The 25,929-nt window shown below is 35.3% G+C and overlaps 1 protein-coding gene and 1 non-coding gene across 4 annotated transcripts in view; one reads left to right on the plus strand and one right to left on the minus strand.

Annotated features, from left to right (window-relative positions):
- The first annotated feature begins 1,019 nt into the window (after nucleotides 1-1,019).
- On the plus strand, nucleotides 1,020-1,163 carry LOC119618436 (U4 spliceosomal RNA). Its single transcript, XR_005234741.1, has one exon. It is a non-coding gene; the product is annotated as a U4 spliceosomal RNA (small nuclear RNA).
- An 18,135-nt stretch (nucleotides 1,164-19,298) lies between these two features.
- PRR16 (proline rich 16) overlaps nucleotides 19,299-25,929 on the minus strand; it is a 221,632-nt gene continuing 215,001 nt past the window's right edge. For all 3 annotated transcript variants that reach the window (XM_008014229.3, XM_008014231.3, XM_038008673.2), the window contains one exon: nucleotides 19,299-20,657. In XM_008014229.3, coding sequence (XP_008012420.1) covers nucleotides 19,902-20,657 — 756 coding nt within the window. In that variant the 3' untranslated portion in view covers nucleotides 19,299-19,901. The remainder of the gene's footprint in view (nucleotides 20,658-25,929) is intronic.

A 25,929-nucleotide genomic window follows, 5' to 3' on the forward strand; every position in this document is an offset into this window, starting at 1 on the left:
TTCCTGGCCTCTCTCCATAAATCCCTTATCCCTGGCTGTAAAGACAAGTGCAAGTTATCTGGTGAATTTGGAAGAAAGGAAGGTCATTCTTGGCTTACCCCCTCCCCTTTGCAGATCATAGACTCTCTCGTGGACTATCTCTTATGCACTACAAGGCTTGCATCTATAATAAAAGCAGGATTTTGTCCAGCACAGCTTCAAGCAGCTTCAGACCTGTTGGCCAAGTGGGTCCAATCCAGGAGAAATGTATCTATAGGACTATATGGCCCAGATCACATATCTAAATTTTATGAGTAATAAAGTGACATACTAATTAATATCCTTCTGCTGAACCTTTGGGTAAATCTCAGATAGTTCTTAATCAGCATAGAGTAGTAGTATTAATTTGGCAAGCTAAAATCATAGAAAACAGCACATTAGATACCTCATATTGTTTTCATTTCTCTATTCGGTCTTCATCCAACCAATCAGGAGAAAATGAAAGAGACAGACATGATTACTACTCTACACTGAGTCTATATTCTGGTGTGAGAAAACAGAAAAAAACAAGTAAACTATAAGTTAAATAATTGTAGTTGTGTTAGGCAGAATGATGGCTCTCCAAAGATGCCCACATTCTATCCCCCATAATCCATGAATATGCTGTTGTATGGCAAAGGGGAATTAAAATTGCAGATGAAATAAAAGTTGCTAATCTACTAACCTTGAGATGGAAAAAAATTTTTTTCTACGTTATCCAATGAGACCAATATAACAAGAGAATTTTAAATGTTGAAGAGGAAGGCAGAAGACCCAGAGTCAGAGTGATGCAATGTGAGAAAGACTTAACCAGTCTTTTGCTGGCTTTGAAGATGGAGGAACAGACCATGGGTCAAGGAATGCAGGCCGCCATTAGAAGCTGGGGGAAAAAAAAAGCGGGGGCGAGTGGATTCTCCACAAAGGACCATAACCCTATCAACTCTTTTATTTTAGTCCAGTGAAACCCATTTTAGACTTCTGTGTATAAGAATTATAATACAAACTTCACAAAGAGGCAGTATTATACCCACTGAGGTTTATCCAAGGTATGATTCTTGCTAATCGAAAACTTTTCTCAATATCTCACCATGATGACTTGAAGTCTGATATTCGACACTGGCAATTTCTAACAATCACCATGGGGCTGAATTTTAAAAATAATAATAATACATTTGTGTCCTTTTAAGCCACCAATCTTGTCATACTTGTTACAGCAGCAATAGATAACTAATACAGCAGCAATAAGTTCTATAGAGACATCTGTAATAACAGACTAGAGTGTAACTTGGAGTGAGGTCGGTGAGTTACCATGCATGTGGTAGTTCAGACAAGCTGGCTAAAATTTTTTAAAAATTTCTAATTTTAATCCTTTTAGAGGGTCTATAAACTTTCCTGCTGTTCACATGCCCCCATAATGAGTATTTTTTTTTCCACTGGATATTATGGGAAGAGTAGCTAGAGCCTATGAGGTTTTCAGTAACCAATAACAACTTTGAGATCCTCCCCTTTCCTCCCACTAAAATGATAATTTTTTTAAAAAAAATGAGTATTTTTTTTTCCACTGGATATTATGGGAAGAGTAGCTAGAGCCTATGAGGTTTTCAGTAACCAATAACAACTTTGAGATCCTCCCCTTTCCTACCACTAAAATGATAATTTTTTAAAAAAGCCTTGTATGTACTGTGCACCAGCCGATTGTACCACTAGAGCTATGATGCTAAACATCACTAATCATCAAGAGAAATGTAAAATCATCAGGGAAATTCACATGATAAAAAGATATCTTTTCATCCAAGTCAAAATGACTTTTATCAAACAGACAGAAAATAACAAATGCTGGCCAGGATACGGAAAAAGGGGAAAGCTCATATGCTGTTGTTAGGAATGTAAATTTGTACAGCCATCATGAAACACAGTATGGAGAAGCCTCAAAAAACTAAAAGTAGAACTACCACATGATCCAGCAATCTCACTGCTGGTTATATATCCAAAAGATAGGAAATCAATATAGTGAAGACATATGTATGCTCCTGTGTTTATTGCAGCTCACAATATCCAAGATATGGAATCAACCTAAGCGCCCATCATGGATAAACTGATAAAGAAAATGTGATATTTAAATACAAGGGAATATTATTGAGCAATAAAAAGAATGAAATCCTGTCATTTAAAGCAACATGGATGAAACTGGAGGTTATTATGTCAAGTGAAATAAATCACACACAAAAAGACAACTATCCCATGTTCTTACTCATAGGTGAGAGCTGAAAAAAACCTGATCCCATGAAGGTAGAGAGTGAAATGTTGGTTACCAGAGGCTGGGAAGGGTAATAAAGAGTAGGGAGGAAGAGGATTTGGTTAACGGGTACAAAAATACAGCTAGATAGAAAGAATACGATCTAGTGTTTGATAGACTAAGAGGAGCCTATAGTTAACAAAAATTCATTGTATATTTCAAAAAACTAGAAGATCTAGAATGGTCACAACATGAAGAAATGATAAATGTTTGAGGTGATGAATATCACAATTACCTAGATTTGATCATCTCATATTGCGTGCTTATATCAAAATGTCACATGTACCCCATAAATATGAACAACTAATGGGTATCCATATAATTGTTTTTTAAAAAATAACACTGTAAAATAAAATTAAGAAGCTTAATTGAATCTTAAAAACTATATTTTGGAACGCTTACAATTAACATTAACCTGAGAGAAAAACACCGTACAGGGAAACATAAATTGTAACCCTTCCAAAATACAGATTGAAAGAACTTCATTGGAAATAACTTGTTGATTGTAGGACTGTGTTTGGAGGTGCCTATAATTCAGACTCCATAATCATGGTAGAAACAGTATCCTTATTTCAAGATAGCCATGGTATTTCTAAATTGGTATTTGCTTCTAGAAGCACAAGCATTTTACCAGTGCAAAACCCTCAAATACCATCAACTTGTACCGGGCCACTTTGTTTAAAAACAAACCATCACCAAAATAAATACTGTTTAAATCAAGCCATTGTTTGGTTTAAAAATATTATGCTAAGATCAAGGGATTTTATCTGGTGTTTCATGTTAAGAAAACTGTTTCTTTCATTTTTTTTTTTTCCCAGAAAGAGCCCATAATATATAAAATTACATATAATTATAAGAATTTTTAAAAAGAATGTTCCAGGCCGGGCACGGTGGCTCACGCCTGTAATCCCAGCACTTTGGGAGGCGGAGGCGGGTGGATCAGGAGGTCAGGAGATCGAGACCGTCCTAGCTAACACGGTGAAACCCCGTCTCTACTAAAAATACAAAAATTAGCTGGGCGTGGTGGCGGGCGCCTGTAGTCCCAGCTACTTGGGAGGCTGAGGCAGGAGAATGGCGGGAACCCGAGAAGTGGAGCTTACAGTGAGCCGAGATCACGCCACTGCACTCCAGCCTGGGCAACAGAGTGAGATTCTGTCTCAAAATAATAATAATAATAATAATAATAATAAATAAATAAAAAGAATGTGCCAAAGAGTAAAGATAAATTCAGAACATATTTTGAACAAACAATAAAACTCTTTCCTGCAGAGACTTCCTGCAAGTTTTGGCATCATTTGTAGATGATCAATTAAGAATGGCCCAGGGATTCCACTATAACCAAGTGCTAATTTAAACTAAATGCATTTAATAATGCTCAGGAATCTTCTTTAACTCTGCTCTCCATTTCCACAAACTCTTAAAAAAATTTAAGTTGTGCATATACACTTAGTTTAATTCTGGTCTCCTTTGGTAGGATTGGGTTCTGAAACTGACATACTTAATCCACGAATATCTTTCTTTAATGTTTATAGAATTTGATAATTGCTTTGTACACTTACTTCATAAAATTACAAGTGTCTCCTTTACACTTTCCCTTTTATTTCCTCAACATTAATAACATTTTTAGCTTTTCCTGTCTGACGTTTACTGGAATATTCACATATTCAAGTAAAGATGTTTTGAGGTAATTTCATGCAAGATATCCTAAGGAAATAATTTCCTGACAATTAAAATCCAACCAGGAGCTCATTACTGCTTTTATAAAAAGAGAATAAAAGCAACTAATCACTCTGTTGAAAAGTTGAGATAAATAACTGCTAGCCATAACTAGAGCATTTGATTTAACTTTTAAAGTTTTTGATAAATTCATTACCACGAAGAGGAACTTTTTGTCTTTCATGTAACCTAAGATAAAGAGCAAGGAGTAATGAACAACATTGACTACTTTATAGTAAATGCATGACTGGGAAAGGCAAATGTACAACCCTGAAGGCTACTAAATTTAGGAGATTTAACTGGGATGAGAAAGGTGTTTTCACTGTCAGAAATACTGACAAATTAGATAGTTATAATTTGTTACATTAAAAATCAAGACAAATTATTATGGTGAAAATATTTATCTTTTCATGTACACTGATCCTGTACAGAGAAAATTATACTTTTTTTTTTCATTCTCAGAAGCTAAAAGCTAAACAGTAATTAAATGAGATGAAGACTTCTGTCTCACTAGGCCATTGGTTTATAGCCCACCACCCGGCTCTGATCCCAGGATGTTTTCCCAGTTGACAAGCCTCATCCTCATATGCAAGTGAATTGCCCCTTCAGAGAACCTGGCAACTTTTTCATAGCGTGTTTCCCTTAAGGTTTTAATAAAAGAAATTCTCTTTACTAACAATTGAAATAATTGTCTTTAATTGTTATTTTCTTCTTTACCTATCAAGAATAGCGTCTTAACTCCTGAGTAATGCAGAACAAATTTTCATTTAAGAGGGTAAATGGAAATTTCCTAGAGCTATGCCATAAATATCCTAAGAGACTCATGTGCTGTCTGTAAGAAACCATTATTAAAAATATGGAACATAACAGTCAGGCAGATTATATGGCTCTTCCTCCTTTAAAGCATCATCTGTTTTTAAGTCAGTGAAATATTCCAGTTGTTGAAAGCCATAGAACAGGTGGCTTACAATAGTTTTAAATGGACAGAACTTCCTTAGAGAGAAGTTTATTTTTCCAAAAGTATCTAGAAGAGCTTTGGGACCCATTATGTGACAATCCCTCCTATTTGGGCCAGCGTTCTCCTCCCATGGAGGACTTTTGTAAGCCTGAAGTGTATTGGTAAAGTCACAAACTTTGGAGCATATCAGAATTACGGTCATGTCTCTACTACGTCCCGTAATAGCTGGGAGACTAGGGCAAGCAAAAGTAACACCTCCAAGCCTCAGGCTTTTAGTAAGTAACTTTAATGGAGAACAAGATGGCCTTCATAGTCCCCTAAGCTCTTCTAAATGTTAAATAAGACTACAAGCCTCTGACATCCCTTTTCTTAGAGCATTTAGTCTAGAAACCCTTCAATTGTAGATTTTCCTTGCTCCTTTGAGATGTAATTTTTCTCCCAGCCTCTTCCCAGTTTTACAACCTAGGAAAATCTTTCTCAATCTGGGAACCATTCCTTTGAAATGTAATCATCAAAAAAGACAGTGTCCCTATAGATAAACTCCCTATATCCCAGTGTCTATCAGAGGGTAAGAGCTTAACTTTGATAAGCGGTCATTAGCAAACACAGATGGCCTAATCACATTGACCAACCTCCTTCCCACAATAGCTTACAGCAGTGGCAAAAACAGCCTGTTTTTTGTCTCCATGAAGTTGAGTTCAATCTTTCTCCCTTATTGAACTAATCTTATCTTGAGACCGTTTGAATAAAATCTTTCTTGTCTGTTTAACATGTCCTATGCAATTTTTATTTGACAAGAGTTGTTATGGGAATTAAAGTAGCATATGTAAAATACTCAACATTGCATAAAATGGTTGCTTAATAAATGTTACTTTTTCTCAGACCCCTCTCTTTCGAACCACAGAATTCTCTGAATGGAGATCCTTGAAAACTCAAAATGTCTCTTTTCAAAGACCAGGTATAATGGTGTGATATGGCAGTTGAACAACTTAAAAAACAATTCCTTGTGTGTGTGCTGTTATGTTAAATGAAGAAACAGGCTGAAGGAGCATATCAGCAAGTTGTATTTCTATCCACTGAGCCGGCCTGAATGGTGTGCACATTAACACTAATAACAATGATGGGACTTTGACGGCTGCAACCTGGCCAGAAAAAGCAAAGGGTCTTCAGCTCAAATATCAACATAAATTTCAAGCAGAAAGTGAAAATATGTCCCCAAAGTCAAACTGCTAGTTTCTTCTCTAGGAACTGACAAAAATCAATAGGTAAGAATATCTACATGTCATTACATCAGGAGGCATGGTGATGACTTGCTTAGCAGCTATCAAAAGTAAAATCGTGAGGTCCATCTTAATCTAAGGGTAATACAGAGTTAAAACAGAGAAACCCTTCTTTCAAGTAGTTCTTTGAGCACAAAAGAATAAAATTGTCATTTTCATTAATGTGGTGTCTTTCTCATTATTATTTACTGGGATCATTTGTAAGGCCATTGGACACCATTTTTGTACCCATTTAATTAGACTACATGTCTCTGAACTTCGTTATATGACTGTTAAACACAATGATGAAAGATACAATGTGAATTTTTGAGTAAATGCGTTTTTTCAGAAGTTCATTTTCTGTTATGCAATAAGCAACCAGTGATGTACCAAGATCTTTGCTGTTAGAATAATTCATATTTTTTAGGCTCTCATGTGTTACAATTTTTTTTCTATTCACATCATCCTGTACCAGGCTCCAGTTCAAGTTTATTAATTGATAATATTTATTTCTACCAATCATTACTACAGAGTCAGAGAAAAGCACTGTGAATTGTTTACACTTATTGCTATCTTTCATATTAAATGTACATTCAAATATACATAATGATCATAATGATTATAATGTTGTTGTTATTAACTTACATCGTGAATGTCAGAAAATGACTTTTATTGCCTTAGCTAGAGACCACAAAAACATGAGAATAAATTAAAATTTAAATTTTGTTAAAGCCAGTGTGGAAAATATAAGCTGATTATAAAGAAAAAACATAATGAACAGAAAATATCATTTGGATATTTGATATTGAAGAATATCATTTTCCTGAACACTGAAAATTGACTTCTATTTCCCTAGAATAAAAATTTAAAAGATGAACAGATAAAGTTTTTAAAAGCACATGTGGAACATACTAAGATATATATGCTTATTATAATTTGTCAACATGATATATAGAAAAAATTTGAGGAATATCATGAAGAATATAACATTTCTGACAATGTTGGGATATTTTATTGGATAGTTTAGCTTAACTGCACCATCAGAATATCTGAATAAAAACTATAAATGAATAATTTTCATATAATTAACATAACATTATATATACATAATCATTTCAGAATTACTGATACCTAAGCATATTACTGATACCTAAGCAATATTCTTTGAATGCAAAATATTAAGACTTCACTCTTTTTAACAATTTATTGTTGAAATGTATTCTCGTTTTTTTACAATGGACATTGAGCCAGTGAATCACAGAAACTTTACGTGTTAAAGTAATGCATGGAAGTCATATATTTCCCACTCTAAACTAATCTTAAATGGATCTCTAGCCCAGGAATTACTTTTAATACTGTATTAAAAAAAAAAGGTTTTAATGCTCCACATAAGCTTTTTAAAATATAAATTTCTAGCACATTCTTGTCTCTTACACATATGGTGAAAAAAACGCATAATAGGCTTCATAAGTACTGATTCTATGCTGTCTCAATTAGGATAAAATAATAACAGATGTGCCATTCTCTGTATTGTGTTATTTAATTATTGTTAATTCTGCTGATATACTAGAATCACCTGGGTCATTTGAAGTCTACTGATGTCTGAACCCACCATAAAGAGATTCTGATTTAATTGGTCCAGCTTGGGAAACAGGGTGTGAAGCTTCCCAAGTGATTCTGATGTTTAGGGAGGATTATGATTCATATTGGTATATAACAGAAAGCAAAGAAATAAGGCTCATGAGTTTTAAAATATTCCTGAGTACATTGGTGCTCTAGTTTCTATACCATAAAATGCTAAGAATTTTTAGAACATATATTCTTAGATTTGCTCATCTCTCCATCTGGAAAATAAAATCGTGTTCTCTTTGGTGCAAATAGTACAACATTTATATAGAAACCCTGCATTCTTTCAGGTTTGCAACACATCCCTAGGCCAGGAAAGGAGGGAAAAGAAGAAAACAACCTCAAGCCAATGATGTCAGTTTCCCACACTCATAGAAACCAGGCCTCCCCTCCACCCATCTCTGCTCATTTCCAAGATTCCAGATTGGATGAGAACTCAGTTTTTCATAGCATTATCTGCTCAGAATCCAGAAGGATCTTTTATCCTTCTCCACCACCAACAAAATTTTTGTTTCCCATACCCCTTTTTTAAAAAGCTCTTTTCTACAGTTTAGAAAGGAGCCTGTGTTCTCTTAAGAGAAAGGCTTCTTATGTTAACTTCTGTGTTTGAATTTTGACCATGGAAAAACAAAGAAACAAAAGCCCAAAATTCTGTTTGTCTACCTAAGTCCAGCTGTATCTTCAGTATCGAAATCATTATAGAAAAGCTCCCAAAATACCTAGAGACGGCACATACTGACAAATCCAATTTCATCTCTGTGCACAAAGAATTGGGATAGATTATGTAATTGGCAGCTATTTATGTGGGATTTAAATGATAAGAAATCCAGAATAACCTTCCTCATTTCATGGATTAGGAAACCTATGAGGACTAACCTTTATAACTGCATGCTAAGTAAATGTCACACTTTTTAACTATCAATAAGAAAACTCTCACACAGAGAACCACAGACATAAAAATAGTATTTTCAAATCTCACTCCAATCTCTTCAAACGTTGCAAGGAACAACACATTAAACAAAAGCAATAGACAAAGCCATGAGAATAGGAAAAGATAATCAATAAAGCACTTTACATCTGATTGTTCATTCTATGAATTCAGTAAACAAATACATATTGCGATGGCAGCTGTATCCTTACCAAAGTGATTTCATCAAACACAAAAGAAAGAATGCTGTGTATTCAGTGCACATGACAGCACTCCACAGGAAATGAAACAACATGAGGCTTCAGTTCACTAGGCTTAGAAAATAAATTTAATGTAAATGCTGAACATAACCATACTAAAACTATTAGAATTTTCTCACTGGGCAGAAAACTCATATAACTTTGTGTGTTTATTCCAGTAAGTGGACAGGTTTAGGATGGTTTAAGGGGAATGCCATCTGTACAATTCCAGTTGCAAATTGTATTTATCTCTTATATTTTTATCTTTGTATCTGACACGGAGATCATTTGCCAGGAGGGAGTACTCATTCTTGTCCCACCTACATCACCATAGTGATTGGGATGGAGTTTAGCATGAGATTGTTCTTTAAATGCATGAAATTGAATGACTAAATATAAACCTAACTAAAAGCCTCATCCTCATGGGAACATTTATACAAGGGACCTGTCTCAGAAATCCTTCTTATCAGCTATTTGCTTCTGAGAGGAAAAAGCAACTTTTTCTCCACATAAAGTCAAAGTAGAGAATATCTTCAAATTTGTTTACCTTTCAAACTTGTTTAGAAAAAGTAAACATAAATATTATAATCTAAGTGATAAAAGTGTAACTAAATCTTCATGCATTAATTTAAGGGCCTAACTTCTATTTTATTTTCTTGGTTCAGGTCAAATTTTAAGTACAATATATTAATTGCTTATTTCTTTCTTGAACATTTTTATTTATTTAAATAGACAAAACATATGTATTTATCAAGTATAACATGTTTTGAAATATGTATGCATTGTGGAATGGCTACATTGAGCGATTTAACATATGCATTACTTCACATATATTTTTTGTGGTGAGTGTATATTTCTTAATTTTATTTTTCACTTCCTCTCCTTCTTTTTGTTGAGCACTTTCTGAATATGTTATAGCATTTTACCTCATTAGCTCAAATTTTCTTGCTTACCTCTTCTGAACCAAGATTCAGATACTAACACACCACTTTGTAGCAGTCCATCTTCTCTAGAGAACTACTTTGTTGGAGGAAATAGGAATATATTTTATCTCAAATGAGGAAACTTACATTTCTGTGCTGTGTTTTCACAAGTTTATTCAGCCTATTAATAGGTCAATAAAGTGAAGGAATTCAATTTAATCATTTTACATTTCTTCAACTTTATTTACCCTATAGTTTCTTGTTAGTAAAAGTAGGTATGGTAAGTGTTGCCTTTAATAATACTGCTAATTTAAGAAAATATGCACACTACAAAAGTATATTTATTTAATTACTAATTATTTTTTCTCTATATATTTTTGTTTTGTTTGTGAATTTTTACCTGTGTTGTACTCATTATACCACTGTGGGTTTTTTTGTTTTTTTGTTTTTTGTTTTTTTGAGATGGAACTTCACTCTGTCACTCAGGCTGGAGTGCAGTGGCGGAATCTTGGCTCACTGTAACCTCCGCCTCCCGGGTTCACGCCATTCTCCTGCCTCAGCCTCCTGAGCAGCTGGGACTGCAGGCACCCGCCACTACGCCCGGCTAATGTTTTTTTTTTTTTTTAGTAAAGACACGGTTTCACCATCTTTGCCAGGCTGGTCTCGAACTCCTCACCTCGTGATCCACCCGCCTCGGTCTCCCAATGCGCTGGTATTACAAGCATGAGTCACCGCCCCGATTATATATATATATGGTTAGAATAGATTTTTTTACAAGTTAGGATAAGATTCAGATAAATGGTGAAAATCTACAGAGCAAGGCTTACAAAATGAAGTAATTTCAGGCTGGGTCACAAGTCCAGGAAAAGGTGCAGCAAGGCATGTCAGGGGAACAGTAATTAGACTACTCAGCTGGAGCAGCCGTCTCAGGTTTGGGGTCGCTAGATTGGGAGATTATAAAGATAGACTTTGAGGTGTTTTTGTTAGGACTGCTAAGCCCAGAGGTAAGAATTTTAAATAGCAGACAGTCCTAAACCATCAACATTTTTGGATTGAGATGAAATGGTGAGAGGAAATTTTCTCTGTTGGGTATTGGCAGGATGGAGTAGAAACTAAGGCAAGAGGTCAAATGAGCAGGTAGGTGGCAAATGCAACTTTCAGAAGTGAGACAACAAAAGCCCATCTGAGGAGAGTCATTGGGAATGACTTTACAAAGGAAGACATGGCAAAAAGTTAAAATTACTTAGATTTAAAAAAAATGAGAGATTGAAAAGCTAACTATAGCTGAAATTTGGAGTTTAGGTAATCAGAAAAATTACTGAGAAGTCATAAGGAGGAGCTAATTTTAATTCCCTAATAACCGATAGATATGTCCACTTAGAAAAAGAAACGTTTCATAAACCCAGAACTTCAGTACTGTATTTTCAATGTCACATAAGATACAGTCATTATTTGATACAACTATAAAGTTTTTAAAAGAAGATAAAATAAATCAATCCAAATACTCCTTTTTTGTCATAAAAAGTGGTTTGAACTGGTAGAAAATAATAGTTCCAGATGATATTTTTGGACTTTTATTGGCAATATTCATACTGGTGAATGTGTGACTAAATCACTGTAACCATAGGACTCCAGTTCTCAGTCCTTTTGAAATGCCCTTCACTGAAATATGTATTCAGATACATCACAAACTTTTATTAAAGCAAAGCAGTAGTTAATGCTTGGTCAGAATTTTTTAAATATCGCTGATAAATTAAGTTTTAAACCATAAACCTAGACTTTTTTAAAACAAAAGATGATTTATTCTTATATGAATATTTTTAGAAGATGCAAAGATTACTAGTGTATTAGACTTTAGTTTCACAAATTATATTCTAAATACATTTATTCATGTGCTATTACATGTTATTGTAATTAAAACTAGGCTACACTTGTCAAAACAGTTTAATAAACCATACTTTTTGGTTCAGTTTTCTTAGAATTCTATCATGTTCATTGGCTGACTTCCTAATTCACAAAATATAATCCATCAAAAATGAGGCTTCTACAAATGAATCGGTAAGGTTCTAAGAAAATCATTAGGCTTACCGGATAATATAAACTACAAAAATACCTAAGTACAGTGATTACTTTATAAATAAGATGAAAACAATATCATTAGCATCAACTAAGGCAAATAAAAAACAATCCACCATATTAACAAAGAACACGAATAATTTGGTAAGAAGTATCACAAATTAATAACAATGATTTGTATTTGTTCAAGGTTTTACTCTTAGTATTTTCACATTTATTAAGTAATTAGGGCCTCATAACAATGTGTTGTCAGGTGGTGTCCTTCAGAGGAGGAATGCAGGGGACATTGTTAGGAAACTGAGTGGTAATAGAAGATATACAGTTAATGTTACTGAGAAATACATATTTAGACATAAAATGTGTGAAACCACGTAATTTGAGGAATGAGTACAGGACCAGGACCTTGTGAAGGATTAGATAAAATTAAGCAGGGGTAATACATATCATTTCTATAAATGTTACTACAAGACAGACATGGGTTGAGAAAGGGTTGAAGTTTGAGTAAATAAACAGAAAATACAACTGACCTTAACTATGTGTGTAACCCATTCTGTGTTAGCAGAAGAGCTTTTATCCCATGCAAATAACACAGTAAAATTTAAAGCAAAGCATTGAGTAAATAATAATTTCCTATGAGAACATACATAGTCTAGTTAGCACCAATCTAGAAGATATTATAAAAGTTTGGAACATGTTTCTGATCTCTGCAAAGAATGAAATAGAATAATTTAGTGGCTCTGTCTATTCACTAACTCTGAAGGTTGCAGACTTGTTGAATCCTGAAATTGCATATCCATGTTGCCTCATCCATTTTGCATTTCAGCATTGCTGTCTAGGAAAGAACTAAAGCTTGTAGTCCCATTGCCTTAGAAGTTCATCTGGGGTTTGTGTAATTGTAGTATCCTTCTGTTGATATTGTTTATTACACTGTAATGGAGGAGTCCTGGTAATCTCAGGATACATACTTAATGACCCAACAGCCCCATTAGGTAGAAAGAACGGCACCGTTATCTATACTTTAAACGAAATCTCAAACCTGGTTGAGTAATTCTATCAGGAGCACTTAAGATCTGGGAGGAAGGCCGGGCGCGGTGGCTCAAGCCTGTAATTCCAGCACTTTGGCAGGCCGAGACGGGCGGATCACGAGGTCAGGAGATCGAGACCATCCTGGCTAACACGGTGAAACCCCGTCTCTACTAAAAATACAAAAAAACTAGCCGGGCGAGGCAGTGGTCGCCTGTAGTCTCAGCTACTTGGGAGGCTGAGGCAGGAGAATGGCGTGAACCCGGGAGGCGGAGCTTGCAGTGAGCTGAGATCCGGCCACTGCACCCCAGCCTGGGTGACAGAGCGAGACTCCGTCTCAAAAAAAAAAAAAAAAAAATCTTGGAGGATCGAGACTCAAACACAGACTTTCTTGTTTCAAACTGATATTTTTATCCTAATATAATGTAGTTTAGATTAATATTATATATACATATATCATAATTTACATCATCATGGTCCTAAATTTCTGTAGTACATCATGATATTTATTTGGCTATTCTGGAGAGATTAGTATGTATCTTCAAATTAGGTTTATGTAATACTTGGGGGACAATTCATTTAGGAACCTAATTATAATTGAAAGATTATTTATTCAGAAACTTGCCAACTGAAAATTTAGTAGGAAATTTAAAGTGTTTAACTTTAAAAATGCCTGCTGGTGACCATTCTCAGACAGAATTCAAATATGGTTATTAAAAGTTGTAAAAAAAAAAAAAAACTGAATCCTCATCACACTAAATGTTGTTAATTCCCCCCACTAAGCTTTTAGCAGAGTTATAGTAGATTCATTTCTGTGTTTAAAATAAAATGACATCCTAGTTTATGGTGAGATTAAGTGAGCATGAGGTAATATAAAAAGAAAACAAAGTCTTCAAGAGTCTATAAAATATTCAAACACTAAAAAAATTACCCCTTTGAAACTGCGATGGCTATGACTTGGGCCCACACCCATATGCAGATCTCCTTCCATTTCTGGGCATATGGGGACTACAAAAAAGCCATGTGACTAGTTTTGGCCAACGACACATGCAACGGCGTCAAAGCACCAATCTTTGGTGCATAAATCTTAACTGATGTAAAAGCACCAGCAAGATTCTCCAGTTGCCCCTTACTATGTTGTGATGATCCTCGATGAGAATGTTGGATTCCCAGGGTCAACACAGTCTTTACTATTGAATAAACCACTTGAGAGACTCCTGCTCTGAAGATTCTCCCAGGCTCAGGATGAACTCTGACAGAGTTCATAACAAAGAGCTCAGATGTTTCTGAGATACTGGAGTTATTTGTTACCATAGCATATAGCCTAGTCTATCTTGGCTAACACAGAAATACGTTTATTTTTCTATCTTATATCTCCCAACAGCCTTCTAAGGCAAATTCCAGAAAACGATGACTTTCAACTCTACAGATTACCTGTACACAGTGCAGGAGCGATGTTTTAGGTGGTGCTGAAAGATGGTAAAGAATATGGATTGTGGAGGCAGACTGCCTGCCTCATAATTCCGCTGGCCCTAAGACCATGGGCAGCCAGTTTCCAAAACCGCAGTTTTCTCATATGTAAAATAGGGATAATAATTGTGTCCAAGACATCGGGTTGTTATGAAGGAAAAAATGATGTTATGAGGAAATGTTTTATATTCACGTAAAACCCTTAGAAGAGTGTTTAGAATAAAGTAAGCCCTTGATAAGGATTAGATAGCACGTATCTTGCTGCCATGAACCCTGACCCACTTGAGGCACACGTTGTTTTATTTAGCTGGTCGAAAATCCCTTCGAGTGGTTAGGATAACTGACAATTACATTATGAAATACAGGTAAATCATATCCATAGCCTAATAACAAAAGTATAGAAATGCTTTTATTAGAGAGAGTATTAATGCACTCTTTAGAGGTTCCATGGAGTAGATCTATTGCTACTTTTGGCTTTAGGGGTCAATGTTAAATAGATGAAATTCACAAGTGAAACACCAGTGTATGATAGTGACAAATTCAGGGTCAATGGCATAATTCTATGGAATCAGAACTTCTTAGGGAAAAGATCCAAAATAATAGTCTTTGAACTTAGAGGAAAAAACTAAAAGGTGAAGCCACTGGTAAAATACATGAGAAAATGAGGCTTGCATTGTTCAGCAGCTCGTTCATTTTAGATGGTAGCTAAATTGCCTGAAATCCCTTTCATATTCTGCAAAGATCAAACACATTAAGAATGTCAAAACATTAGGTAACCCCTTTCAAGTGTCAAAATAACTGATCGAAATAAAGGAAAGATTTACAAAGTTTGGGGCTATGAAGAACACAATTAAGTGGCAATACTGTGGAGAGAAAAAGCATGGTGAGTCATGCTGGCAGCACAAAATGCCAGCCCAACACTTATCAAGGGGAAAATTTTGGCAGAATATTGAAACTGAGGTCTGGAATTACTCCGTTTGTAAATAAGTGTACTAATTTCTATGTTATGTATTAGTATTAGAGATATGTTAAGTTTGAGAAAGAAGTTAATATGAGTCTACCTATATTTGATGAGTCTAGAAGTTATAAATTATAAGCAATATTTCCTCCTTATTTTCTCTTTGTCTTTACACAATTCCATACCCCATGTCAGCTTAACCATATTTTAAAAAAAGAGTTATTTGTAAAGCTTCTTTATATTACATTTCAGGATGTTTTTTCTCCAATAGATCAGAATGATAAATCCAAGTGCTTCAAATGAAATGACAGCATTCATAATTGCTACTCCATGAATATAAGACTAACTGCAGTTTTATGTTCAATACTACTGTGTGCCTTAATCATAGCATCACATCTGCCATTATTTCAGAATCATGTAACTTGAAGAATTCGAAAACTCCAAAATGTTTACTGTAAACACTTAAATGTGTCATAGCTACACATTGACCCAGAAAATGTGATGTGATTTTGTGAAAATGTCTAGTAATTGTCCAATGCTGTGCACTTTATCTACTTTCGTGATATGGCTTTTTATAGAACTTTATTGCTCATAAATCATTTCCCCACTTAGAAATCATCAGTGTTTTATCAAAGTACATTGCAATGTAATCTTTTGCTACAACTTGGAACATAGGTTATAGCAAGATGTGCTGCTGACAGAGAATTAGAAGCAACAAACAAAATCGTCAGGATAATTACAAGACTCAGCATCGCATCGTCACATACAATCCATGGAAAAAAATTTAGTCAAGGCAGTGATTCACGACTTGATCACACCATTCCTTGTGCAATTATATGCAGAACTACACAGACTTTTCTTCATGGAGCACCCAGAAAGAGCTATAATTAAACTTTGTAGATTCAAGGTCTTGTATAGTTTCAGAGACTGTGAGTAGCTGCTATTCCGGTCATGCTCATCTGTCCACAGAAAGCTATATCAACTGTATCGTATTCCTTTATTCATTGAATAATTAGGATGCAGTTATAATTCAAACACAGGATAATTTAGGTTAATTAAACCACTTCTGCTAATAGTAGATTCATTTCTTCCAATATTATTCAATGAATAAGGGAAGAAATTGATATAATAACATAAATTGGAAGAGTGAAAAATTTGTTTTTGTATGCCCTTGTATTTTTGTGAAGATATTTTTAGATTTGGCTTAAGCATGACCTTAAAAATGTGCTTTATTTCCCTTTATAACTGCTACAACTATTGGTAGGTAGAAGATAACTTTGGTCAATTTTTATTTTCTTTTCACCTTTCATCAGTAGAAATACAATAAACTCCAAAAATAGAAAAATCTTTGTCTAAAGTAAAAAAAAAGAAAAAAAAAGTGTATTCCAATTTAATTAATGAGTACCATGCCTTTTGAAATATACCCTATTTTTACAGTATGAATGGAGATTACATAAGAAGTGTATTACCATTTTACATTTTGTGGAAATGTCACCTTCAAAGGAGTATGAATGCTGGCTCTGTGGTAAACACTATGTGTAAATAAAAGTGTTCAAATGCACATTGTTACCAAAATGCAGTCTCAAGTATTTGAGGAAAACATTTCTGTTTACGGTCTTTAGGAAGAGGAAGTATGTACTCTATTTTATGATGATTTAATGGATGATGTGTAGAGCTTGCACTTCAACATTTACATTTTGAAAGCAATGTTGGCTGATTACAAAAACTGTGCTGCCACTTATGACATTTTAATTATAAGTTTGCAGGCAAATATTATGATGCTCTATGTTAATTGCTTTCTGTTTTACAAGTTTGTATATATATAAAACTATAACTAAGTTCCAATGAATGTGGCAATATTATCACTTGGGCAAGAAAACATATTGGTACAATATATTCCATGCATTAATAAAAAATGAAACCGCATGGAGTAAATAAATTCAAAATAAGTCCTAAGATTGCTGTAATCTAACATTAAATGTTGATTATGAATAAACTATCATAAAAAAGTAAAGTCCTTATTAGCAAGGTCAAAACTATAACATTTGGGGGATGGTATTTAACTCAGATTTCTAAGCCAGTAGTTAATTATTTATGTGTTGAATAAAAACAAATGTAGTTTTGGTATATATCACCAATCACACAGAAAAATATGGTCTTTCATGGAGAAGGTTTGCCTATACTTAGAGAAAGAGAAATGGATTTGGAACTCTGCAATTGTTTCTAGGCGTCTGGCTCAATGTCTTTACTCAACCAACTTGAATGTTTCAATTTATTCCTCTTGCTTTATTGCAAGGAAATTATCTGTTCTGTGGGTGATGTGTCATTGCTAGAAAGCTCTACCTTGGGATCAGGTTTGGATCTCAGACATTGAAAAGTGTCACAGTATTAAACTATAGGTTGATTATTAGGTCACAGTAACTGGCGTAAGATGAAAGATGAATTGAAGAAAGAAAACTGCATGTCTTCTACAACTGTATATAATATTGAACGGTCTAGCTCTTGATAGACATGTGAAATGAAGTAATTATTTAACCCTAGAAATATGATAAAACCCTGGCTTTATTTACATCAAGACTAAATGCATGCATTGAAAAGTTAAGAACACATTATTTTGGTATTTAATAAGTCTATTATTTATTGACCTGGCTCATATCTATTAAACTTCTTAATAATACAGATAACAAATTTTAGATTATGGCCTTTCTTGATTATGGATCTATGTTTTGTGACTTTCTGATTATTATATGTCTGATGATTTTGCTTTCATTATCTTCATGTCCAACATCTACGAAACATAATGCATGCTGAGTAAATATTTAACATGACATTCTGTTTTTTACTCAATTGATTGTTCCTTCAAAAGAGAAAGCCTATTTTCTTTTTGTATTCCATCTAAAATATATAATCATTTTTAATAGGAAGCTGTCAAAAACACTATTTAAATTACCATGATCTAGCTTGAAAAAGACAAGAAAGAAATATGATTGAAGGCTACCTTCCTGTGCAAAGATTACAATTTTGAGAGCAAAAGCCAAATATTCATAAAAGCCATTGGATTCTGTATCAAGTTGTGCAATAAATACATTTCCACAAAAGATGGCTTCCTCTACTCTTACCACTAAATGAACTAATTTTGTTTTCAGGAACCTGTCCTCCTCATAACTCTAGGGGAGAGAAACTCATTTCCAGCTCCAGGACAAAATATCTCATCAATTGAAATGAATGCAATTGGAAGTTAAATTTGGCCCATGTGTGGGTAAAGTTCCTTAAGCTGGTAGATAAGACTGAAGAGGAGGATTTTTATTTGATATTAGAAGGAACGATTCCTTCTCTTTCTTTTAGAGGACAGCAAGAGCCCACGGTATCTTTCAACTCTGAGGGGGAAAAACTTATGCCCAATGCTGAACACCTCCTGATACCAGAAGCATTCAGATTTCCCCCTGTAATTCTCCTATAAATGTGGGTTCACTTGGGGAGGCAAAGAGTTTGCTAATGCAGGAGGCAAAACACCCTACAGCCTCAATGTAATAGTTTAGGGTCCATCCTGGAAGAATGCTGAGTATGAGGAGGGCTTGGCAACATAGGGAGAGTTCAACAGAAGGCTCTTGAAGTACCAAATGGAAATATAAAATATGTAGTGTGTAAATTTCTATTTATGATGTGGAATATGATATTTCATTTAGAAGATTCTGATATACACTCACTGTAACTTCTCCAAACTCTTTCAGATTTGCTGCCCATTTTGAGGAATGTTAAATGAGATTAAATGAACCACTACTTCAGTTTAATTCTGAGGAACATTTGGTTTTGTCATTATTTACTATTGTTTATTGATTTAACAGTATTTCCACAGACCAAAGTATTTTATTACATATATAGCTGAGCATGTAATTCATAATTGTATAATATAGAAAATAAACTTCTTGGTATTGGCCTCAGCATTTAATAATGAAAAACTAGTGACAAACATCTTTAGAAAAAAATAATAAAATAGTCCTTCAGTATTAAAATTTCCTAGTAAAAAGCATTAGATCAAAGTTAAGAATATGACATGTTAATGCATAGATGACTTAGGCATAAATAAAATCAATCAAATCCCAGCTCTTATAGTAAATCAAAATAGGTGAAATCTGCAGGTTCACAGTTTGTCATAGGTCAATTGCAAAAACAATGCATTTGTATTTTTCATCATTCTGAGGTTTTTAATGATACAACATTTAAAATAATGCATACCCAGGATATAAGCAATGTGCTGCATACTTACCAGGTGATTTTTATGCCACTTTGCTGAATGCAGGATTAATATATTTGGGCTTTTTATTGCTTGGTAGAAAGTGCTCGATACTTATTATTTTATGTTTATAATATAGAAAATTTAAAAAAAAAACATTTTTTTTAATGGCATACATCACACGGTTGTAGTGGTTGATTTCCTCAAGATCGTCTTCTGTGGTTTTGGTGCAGTGGGAGGAGGCACAGTTGCAGGTCTGACAGGGGGGAAGCTGTTACTGTGGCTTATTCCCATTCCCCCATTTTCTAGTGGGAAAGGAGGGAGATGGGGTGGAGGAGGGAGGGGAGGGCCTTGGTGAGGAATCTTTCCTGGTGGGTGGACAGGTTCGTTGTGTAAGTGGACCTCCCTGTTTTTTATGTTATACCGGGTATCACAGTCAGGACAATAGCCATGGTACTGTACTTTTTCATTAAACCGAACTCGTTCTCGAGGCCCTGCCTGGGGACATCTGTCTTTTTCAGGTCTATGCATCAGAGGCTGGACAGGAGCCTTGTCCAAGTTACTGTTGGGTATGCAGCAGATATCTCCATTTGGAATTTTGTTAGGTCCACCTGGTAAGCCTCCATTTCGTAGAAGGGTGCCATTGGTCTTTACGGGATTGGCAGTTGGAACCACCCTTTTGAGGTCTTCACACTTCACAGGTGTCAACCGTGGAGGAGGTGGTGGAGGGTTTGGCTTTCTCAGGACCGTGAGGATAGCAGATGGGTGTGCTGGGGGTTTAATAAGTGGTGCATTAGCCTGCACTTTGATCTTCTCTAGGCTGGAGGCTGTTGTGCCACTTGAGCTACTATTCAGCGTGTCCGTTTTGGAGCTGTCAGTCATCTCATCCTCCAGCTGTAGGTCAGAGGTCAGGGTGTCAATCTGGTCAACCACCTGGTGGAAAGGACAAGGTAATTGTTTTGAAGAATGACCCAAACAAAGTATACTAGAAACAATGTCTTTTTGTCTAGGGGAAATCTGCTATGGAAGCTTTAACTGATATTGAACTGAGCATTCCATTGCTGCTTGATGTTTTCAGTCAATAAATTTACAGAATAGTGACCATCACACAGAAGACTAACTGTTTGATAACATAATTTCACATGCCTAGAACATGACATATGATTTATATATGCATTCTATTTCTGACTCTGATACACCCACCCATAAAATATGAAACCTGATGCAGAAATATAACTGATGTTTTAAAATAATCAGAGAGCGCTTCCCTTCTGCTTAACATGTAGAAAGCTGTAGAAGAACATTGCTTCCAATCTTGAAATAAGAAAAAAAAGATCATCTGCAAAATCATAACTTTTCTTGAGACCAACAGAGACCTGACCTCACAAGCCAACCAAATGAACTGAACTGTCAAGAGTTTCAAGCCCTCTGAGGATATACAGAAGACATCAACTGTTCAACCTTTAGAAAATCACAGGAAAAAAAGTAGCAACCATCAGAGTGGGTAAAGAAAACAACTAAAACTTTGATGACTAATTAAAGGTTGAATATGTGCTATTATAACAATTTAGAATCCTGGGAAGTCTCAGACACAGTATCATCTGTACTCACTCATGGCCTCCTTTTCATAGACCTCTCAGGCTGAGAGGAGAAAAGAGATGGAAGAGAGCCCCTGTTGCGCACACAGGCACAAAACCCCATCCACTTCTCAGACTCTTCTCCCTTATAAAGCAGAACCTTTACTGGTGCGTTAGCAAGAAACCCTCCAACGTGTAAGATACAGGCAACGATCTTTTGCTTCTGAGAGAGGGTAGAAGCAAAAGCTGTCTCACTCTGGAGAAAGGGAAAGAAAATTATTTGGGCCCAGGACGCTAAACTAATAAAAAGCAGATATTTACTATCACTGGGGGAATGACAGGAAGTCACATCAGTCAAGGGCTACTACAGGCACCAGGCAGAGGAGCCAGAGACTCAGATAAGGCTGGCAGAGACATCAGAGCATAAGGCAGGTCATCACCCACGTTAAGGAGAGAGGTTGTGAAGATAGGAACGTTGAATGGAAGTATCTTAGACAATGCAGTTCTAAGGAGAGTTTGGCAAGGATACTGGGGAGTCTGACATCTCCCATAACAGGCCTATCTTAGTGTCTCTGCCCTGTTCAGTCATTGGCTGGGAGCAGCAGTGTGGTCACTGCTCAAATGCTGGCTTTCAGAGTATAGCATCAGAGTCCTCAGTCATTCACACTCTGCATTCAGAGGTCTTGGAGGCTATTCTCATAATTCTCATAGCCACCACATATGCACTGTTATACATATATGAGAATGGAAAAGTTAATGGTCTGTTTTAAAAATAGTTTATGTAAGGAGACAGTTCCTTCATTTCACACATTTCCATCCCATTTATTCCATATGAAGATTGCTCCCTCCTCTTTTACTTAGGTCTAAGTTTAATCAACTGTGAAGTTGGCTCTTTGTCACATGGTGGCAGGATTGGGTTCAAAATGAAAACACCAAAAGCATCTAGATGTTGGACAGGATATAGACTTTACTTCTTCCCAACGAGACTCTTAAGTGATTGATTCCAGCAGGCAGGTAAATGCCACCAGGGTTCAGTCTTTGGATATCTCAAAGGCCTGCAAACTCAACAGTTTCAAAACATTCAACAAATATAATAAATTCCACAAATTTCTTCTAGTATTTTCTATTTTAGCAAATGACAGTACAAACCTCACATCTGAATAATCAGAAATCCAGAAACTATATTGGATACCATCCTTTCACTCGCCTTCTGGTCAGGAGAACAAGTCCTTCTATTTTAGCTCCTAAATAATGAATCTTAAATCCATTCACTTTCCTCCATTTTCACTTCTGTCATCCTACTCTGAGCCTCTATGATTTGCCATATGGACTATCTAAAGCCACTTTACTTCCTTTTTCATTTCAGTAGTCTCAGTGACGTTTTCTTTTTCTTTTCTTTTTTCTTTTTTTTTTTGAAGCAGAAATGTGCTTTTGTTAACTCCCCATTTAAATCCTTTATATGTCTGCTCATTTCTCCTGTGATAAAGATCAACTCTTAAGACAGACTTCAGGATTCTGCACAGTCTCACTCAGTGGAATACTGGTGTTTATCAACTGGCTCTTGGCAGTGTAAGGAAGTCTTCATTCGAAAGGTTTTGTGTAAAATCCCACTGTGGTTGATTTCAGGCTAGTAACGCGACATTACTGAATCTGAGGTTGGGAATAAACGTACAGTAGCACACAATTAAAAAGTATACTATATATAAATAAACTCAGGAGCACAAATAATAGTGAACTGCAGTAAAATAATTTAAAATAACAGGGAACAGTTAGAAAACCTTTGTTTTTAATGTAATTAGTTTAATTATAAGTTTATACATCTTCACTTTTTTTTTTTTTTTTTGGAGACAGAGTATCACACTGTTGCCCAGGCTGGAGTGCAGTGATGCGATCTCAGTTCACTGCAACCTCCATGTCTCGGGTTCAAGCAATTCTCCCGCCTCAGCCTCCCAAGTAGCTGGAATTACAGATGTCCGCCACCACACCCAGCTAATTTTTTTGTATTTTTACAAAATACAAAAAGAGACAGGGTTTCAGTATGTTGGTCAGGCTGGTGTCGAACGCATATCTCATGATCCACTCGCTTCGGCCCAGTTTCACTTTTAATAACTGTTATGTTTAACCACCAACCAGCTCACAAAATTTTAAAAAATATGATTGGCTTTTTAGCTAGTATGAGTCGGTTCCAGTCACTGTCTCATGCTCTTAAATAACTCTCAATCCTCAACTCTGTATTTCTGCTCCAAGTCTCTCTGGTCTTCTTTAGGCCCTCAAAATCGCCTCTCTGCTTCCTGCCACAGAATGTTTGCACAGAACATTATTTCTTCTTGAAATGCTCTTCCTTCTTCTCTTAGTCTAGTTAACACTGACACATCCTTAAAATTTTTCCTATTGCATTCTAAAGGCCTAACATAACAACCGGTATTAATTAGGGGCTCGGCAAGGATTTGTTAAGTAAATGCTCCGAGGGTTATTTCTTCAGTTTAAGTGTGAGCAAAAAGCATTTTCTTTCCGATTTGATTTTTGGAAGTGGTTGTTACTTCAAAACTTGCTCAGTTATTCTAGAAGAAAATGGGAAGAAAAGGATTCATCCATAAATGTCCACCGAGTTGGTTGCATATTCACCAGCTTTGCCTAGAAACTAAAATGAAAGGCTGTCTAAAGAATGTGAGAGGTAGAGAGACAGTCTTGGCTCATGGGTCCCTGTCCTCTTTCACCTGGAGGTTATCAACCCCACACATTTTATCGTAATAAATTCTGCAGCAAAGGAGAGAAAACATGTCTTTTATGAGGGAAGTGAAGCTGATTTTCAGGATGAATAAATGCCACCTCCATTACTGCTTGTTTTATGCTTCCTACCTGGTTTCAGTCTCTATGTTGTTATGTCCCGAGTGCCTATAACATTCCAAGAGAATAAAAAACAAACAAAACGCTGCTTTCATGAAGCAGGGAATCCAGTGAAAGGGCCTGACTTTGACTAGATCCTCAAACAAGTAACTGTAAAAATGCAACTAGTTCAGGTACTCTGAAGAATATAAGATGTTATAAGGGAAGAGGAACACCCCATCAGAAAGGTCAGTGAAGCATTCTGTAAGGATGAGTTGGAGCTTACTGGCAGAAGAGTGGTTCAAGCAGTCTGCTCAGGAAAGAGCCTGATAAAGGCCCTCTGACAGAAGAGATCACCTGCGTGTGAGTGATTTAAAGACTGTTTTGGCTCAAGGGTACTGTGAGAGATGAGGTTGGAGAGTTAGGTAGCAGCTATCCTGTGAGAGCCTTTGAGATGATGTGATAAAGTACCACATATTTTTCTTTTAAAGAGTTGAAGAAGTGAGAGGAGTACTCAAACAGACAATGAATTAGTACTTTCAGAACTGAAGTGTCCTCTAGTTAAAGTATACAGAGTTTCAAACAAGAAAATATAAACAAACTCTCACCCAGACATACCATAGTGAAACTAGAAAACACTGAAAAACAATGATAAAAGTTTTACAACAACAAAAAAGGGAACACCAAGTATTTATAGAGTAACAAAAATTAGGCTGACAGATTTTCACACAAGTAACAGTGGTCCCAAGATAATTTAGAAATAGGTTCATACTGAAAAAGTAATTGGGAATGTTAACATAGTTTACCTGATAAGGAAGTGAGAGAAATAGACATTTTAGACAACAAAGACTGAGAGGGTATTGCTCTTATAGCTCAGTATTGAAAGTATTGATAAATAAAAATTCAGCAAAAGGTAAATAATCAGAAGGAAGAACTGGAATGCAAGAAGCATAGATAAACAAAGGCATTGGTAAACAAGTAAGTCAAGTTATACATTGATTACAAAACATAATATATTAATGACTAATTTGGGACGGGGTAAGAAAAAAGTGAAAATACTAGGAAAAAGAACACGTCTGATTGTAGGACAATCATAATTAAACTATTTAAGGTCATTGTCTTTGTTGTGTGTGTGAGGAAAATTATTATCTATCTGATACTGATTAACTTTATTAAGTCAAAAGTGCAGGTGCAAATTTTAGAGAAACTATTGAAATAACAGATATAAAATTATCACTTCCAAAATAAATAAGAAATAAAAAGTGAATAAAGGAAATTCAATAAATCTAAAAAGGCAGAAAATAAGAAATCTTAAATTTTATCACAACAAAAAGCACCGTAAATGGAAGTTACTCTATAATAGAATAAGTGATGCCAATATATTTGTAATCACAAGAGTGTGAATAGATTAAAATAATGGAGAAAAGTAGTGACTGCTGTCAAAAAGAGACACAGAAAGGCAATATAAAGTTATAGAAATAAGATATATCAGGCAAATATCCAAATTCAACCTGATGTAGCCATATTAATTCCAAGCACACAACTTAGTCCAAATCTTTCTTAAGCAAAGCAACAGTGTAGTATCGATACCAACTCAGGTGAATAAACAAATAAAACATAATTTAGAGTTCATGTTCATGTGTACACACATATATGAGTGGAAAAAAGATTATGAAGTAGCAATTCACATCAAGTGAATACAAATTTCCAAACACCAATAACCACATACTCAGTCTTGAGGTCATGCAAACTTGAAAAAACAACATAACATTTCAAACTCAATGATTTGGTAAAAATGAAAC

This window comes from Chlorocebus sabaeus, chromosome 23 (genome assembly GCF_047675955.1).
Source record: "Chlorocebus sabaeus isolate Y175 chromosome 23, mChlSab1.0.hap1, whole genome shotgun sequence".
Taxonomy (NCBI): Eukaryota; Metazoa; Chordata; class Mammalia; order Primates; family Cercopithecidae; genus Chlorocebus; species Chlorocebus sabaeus.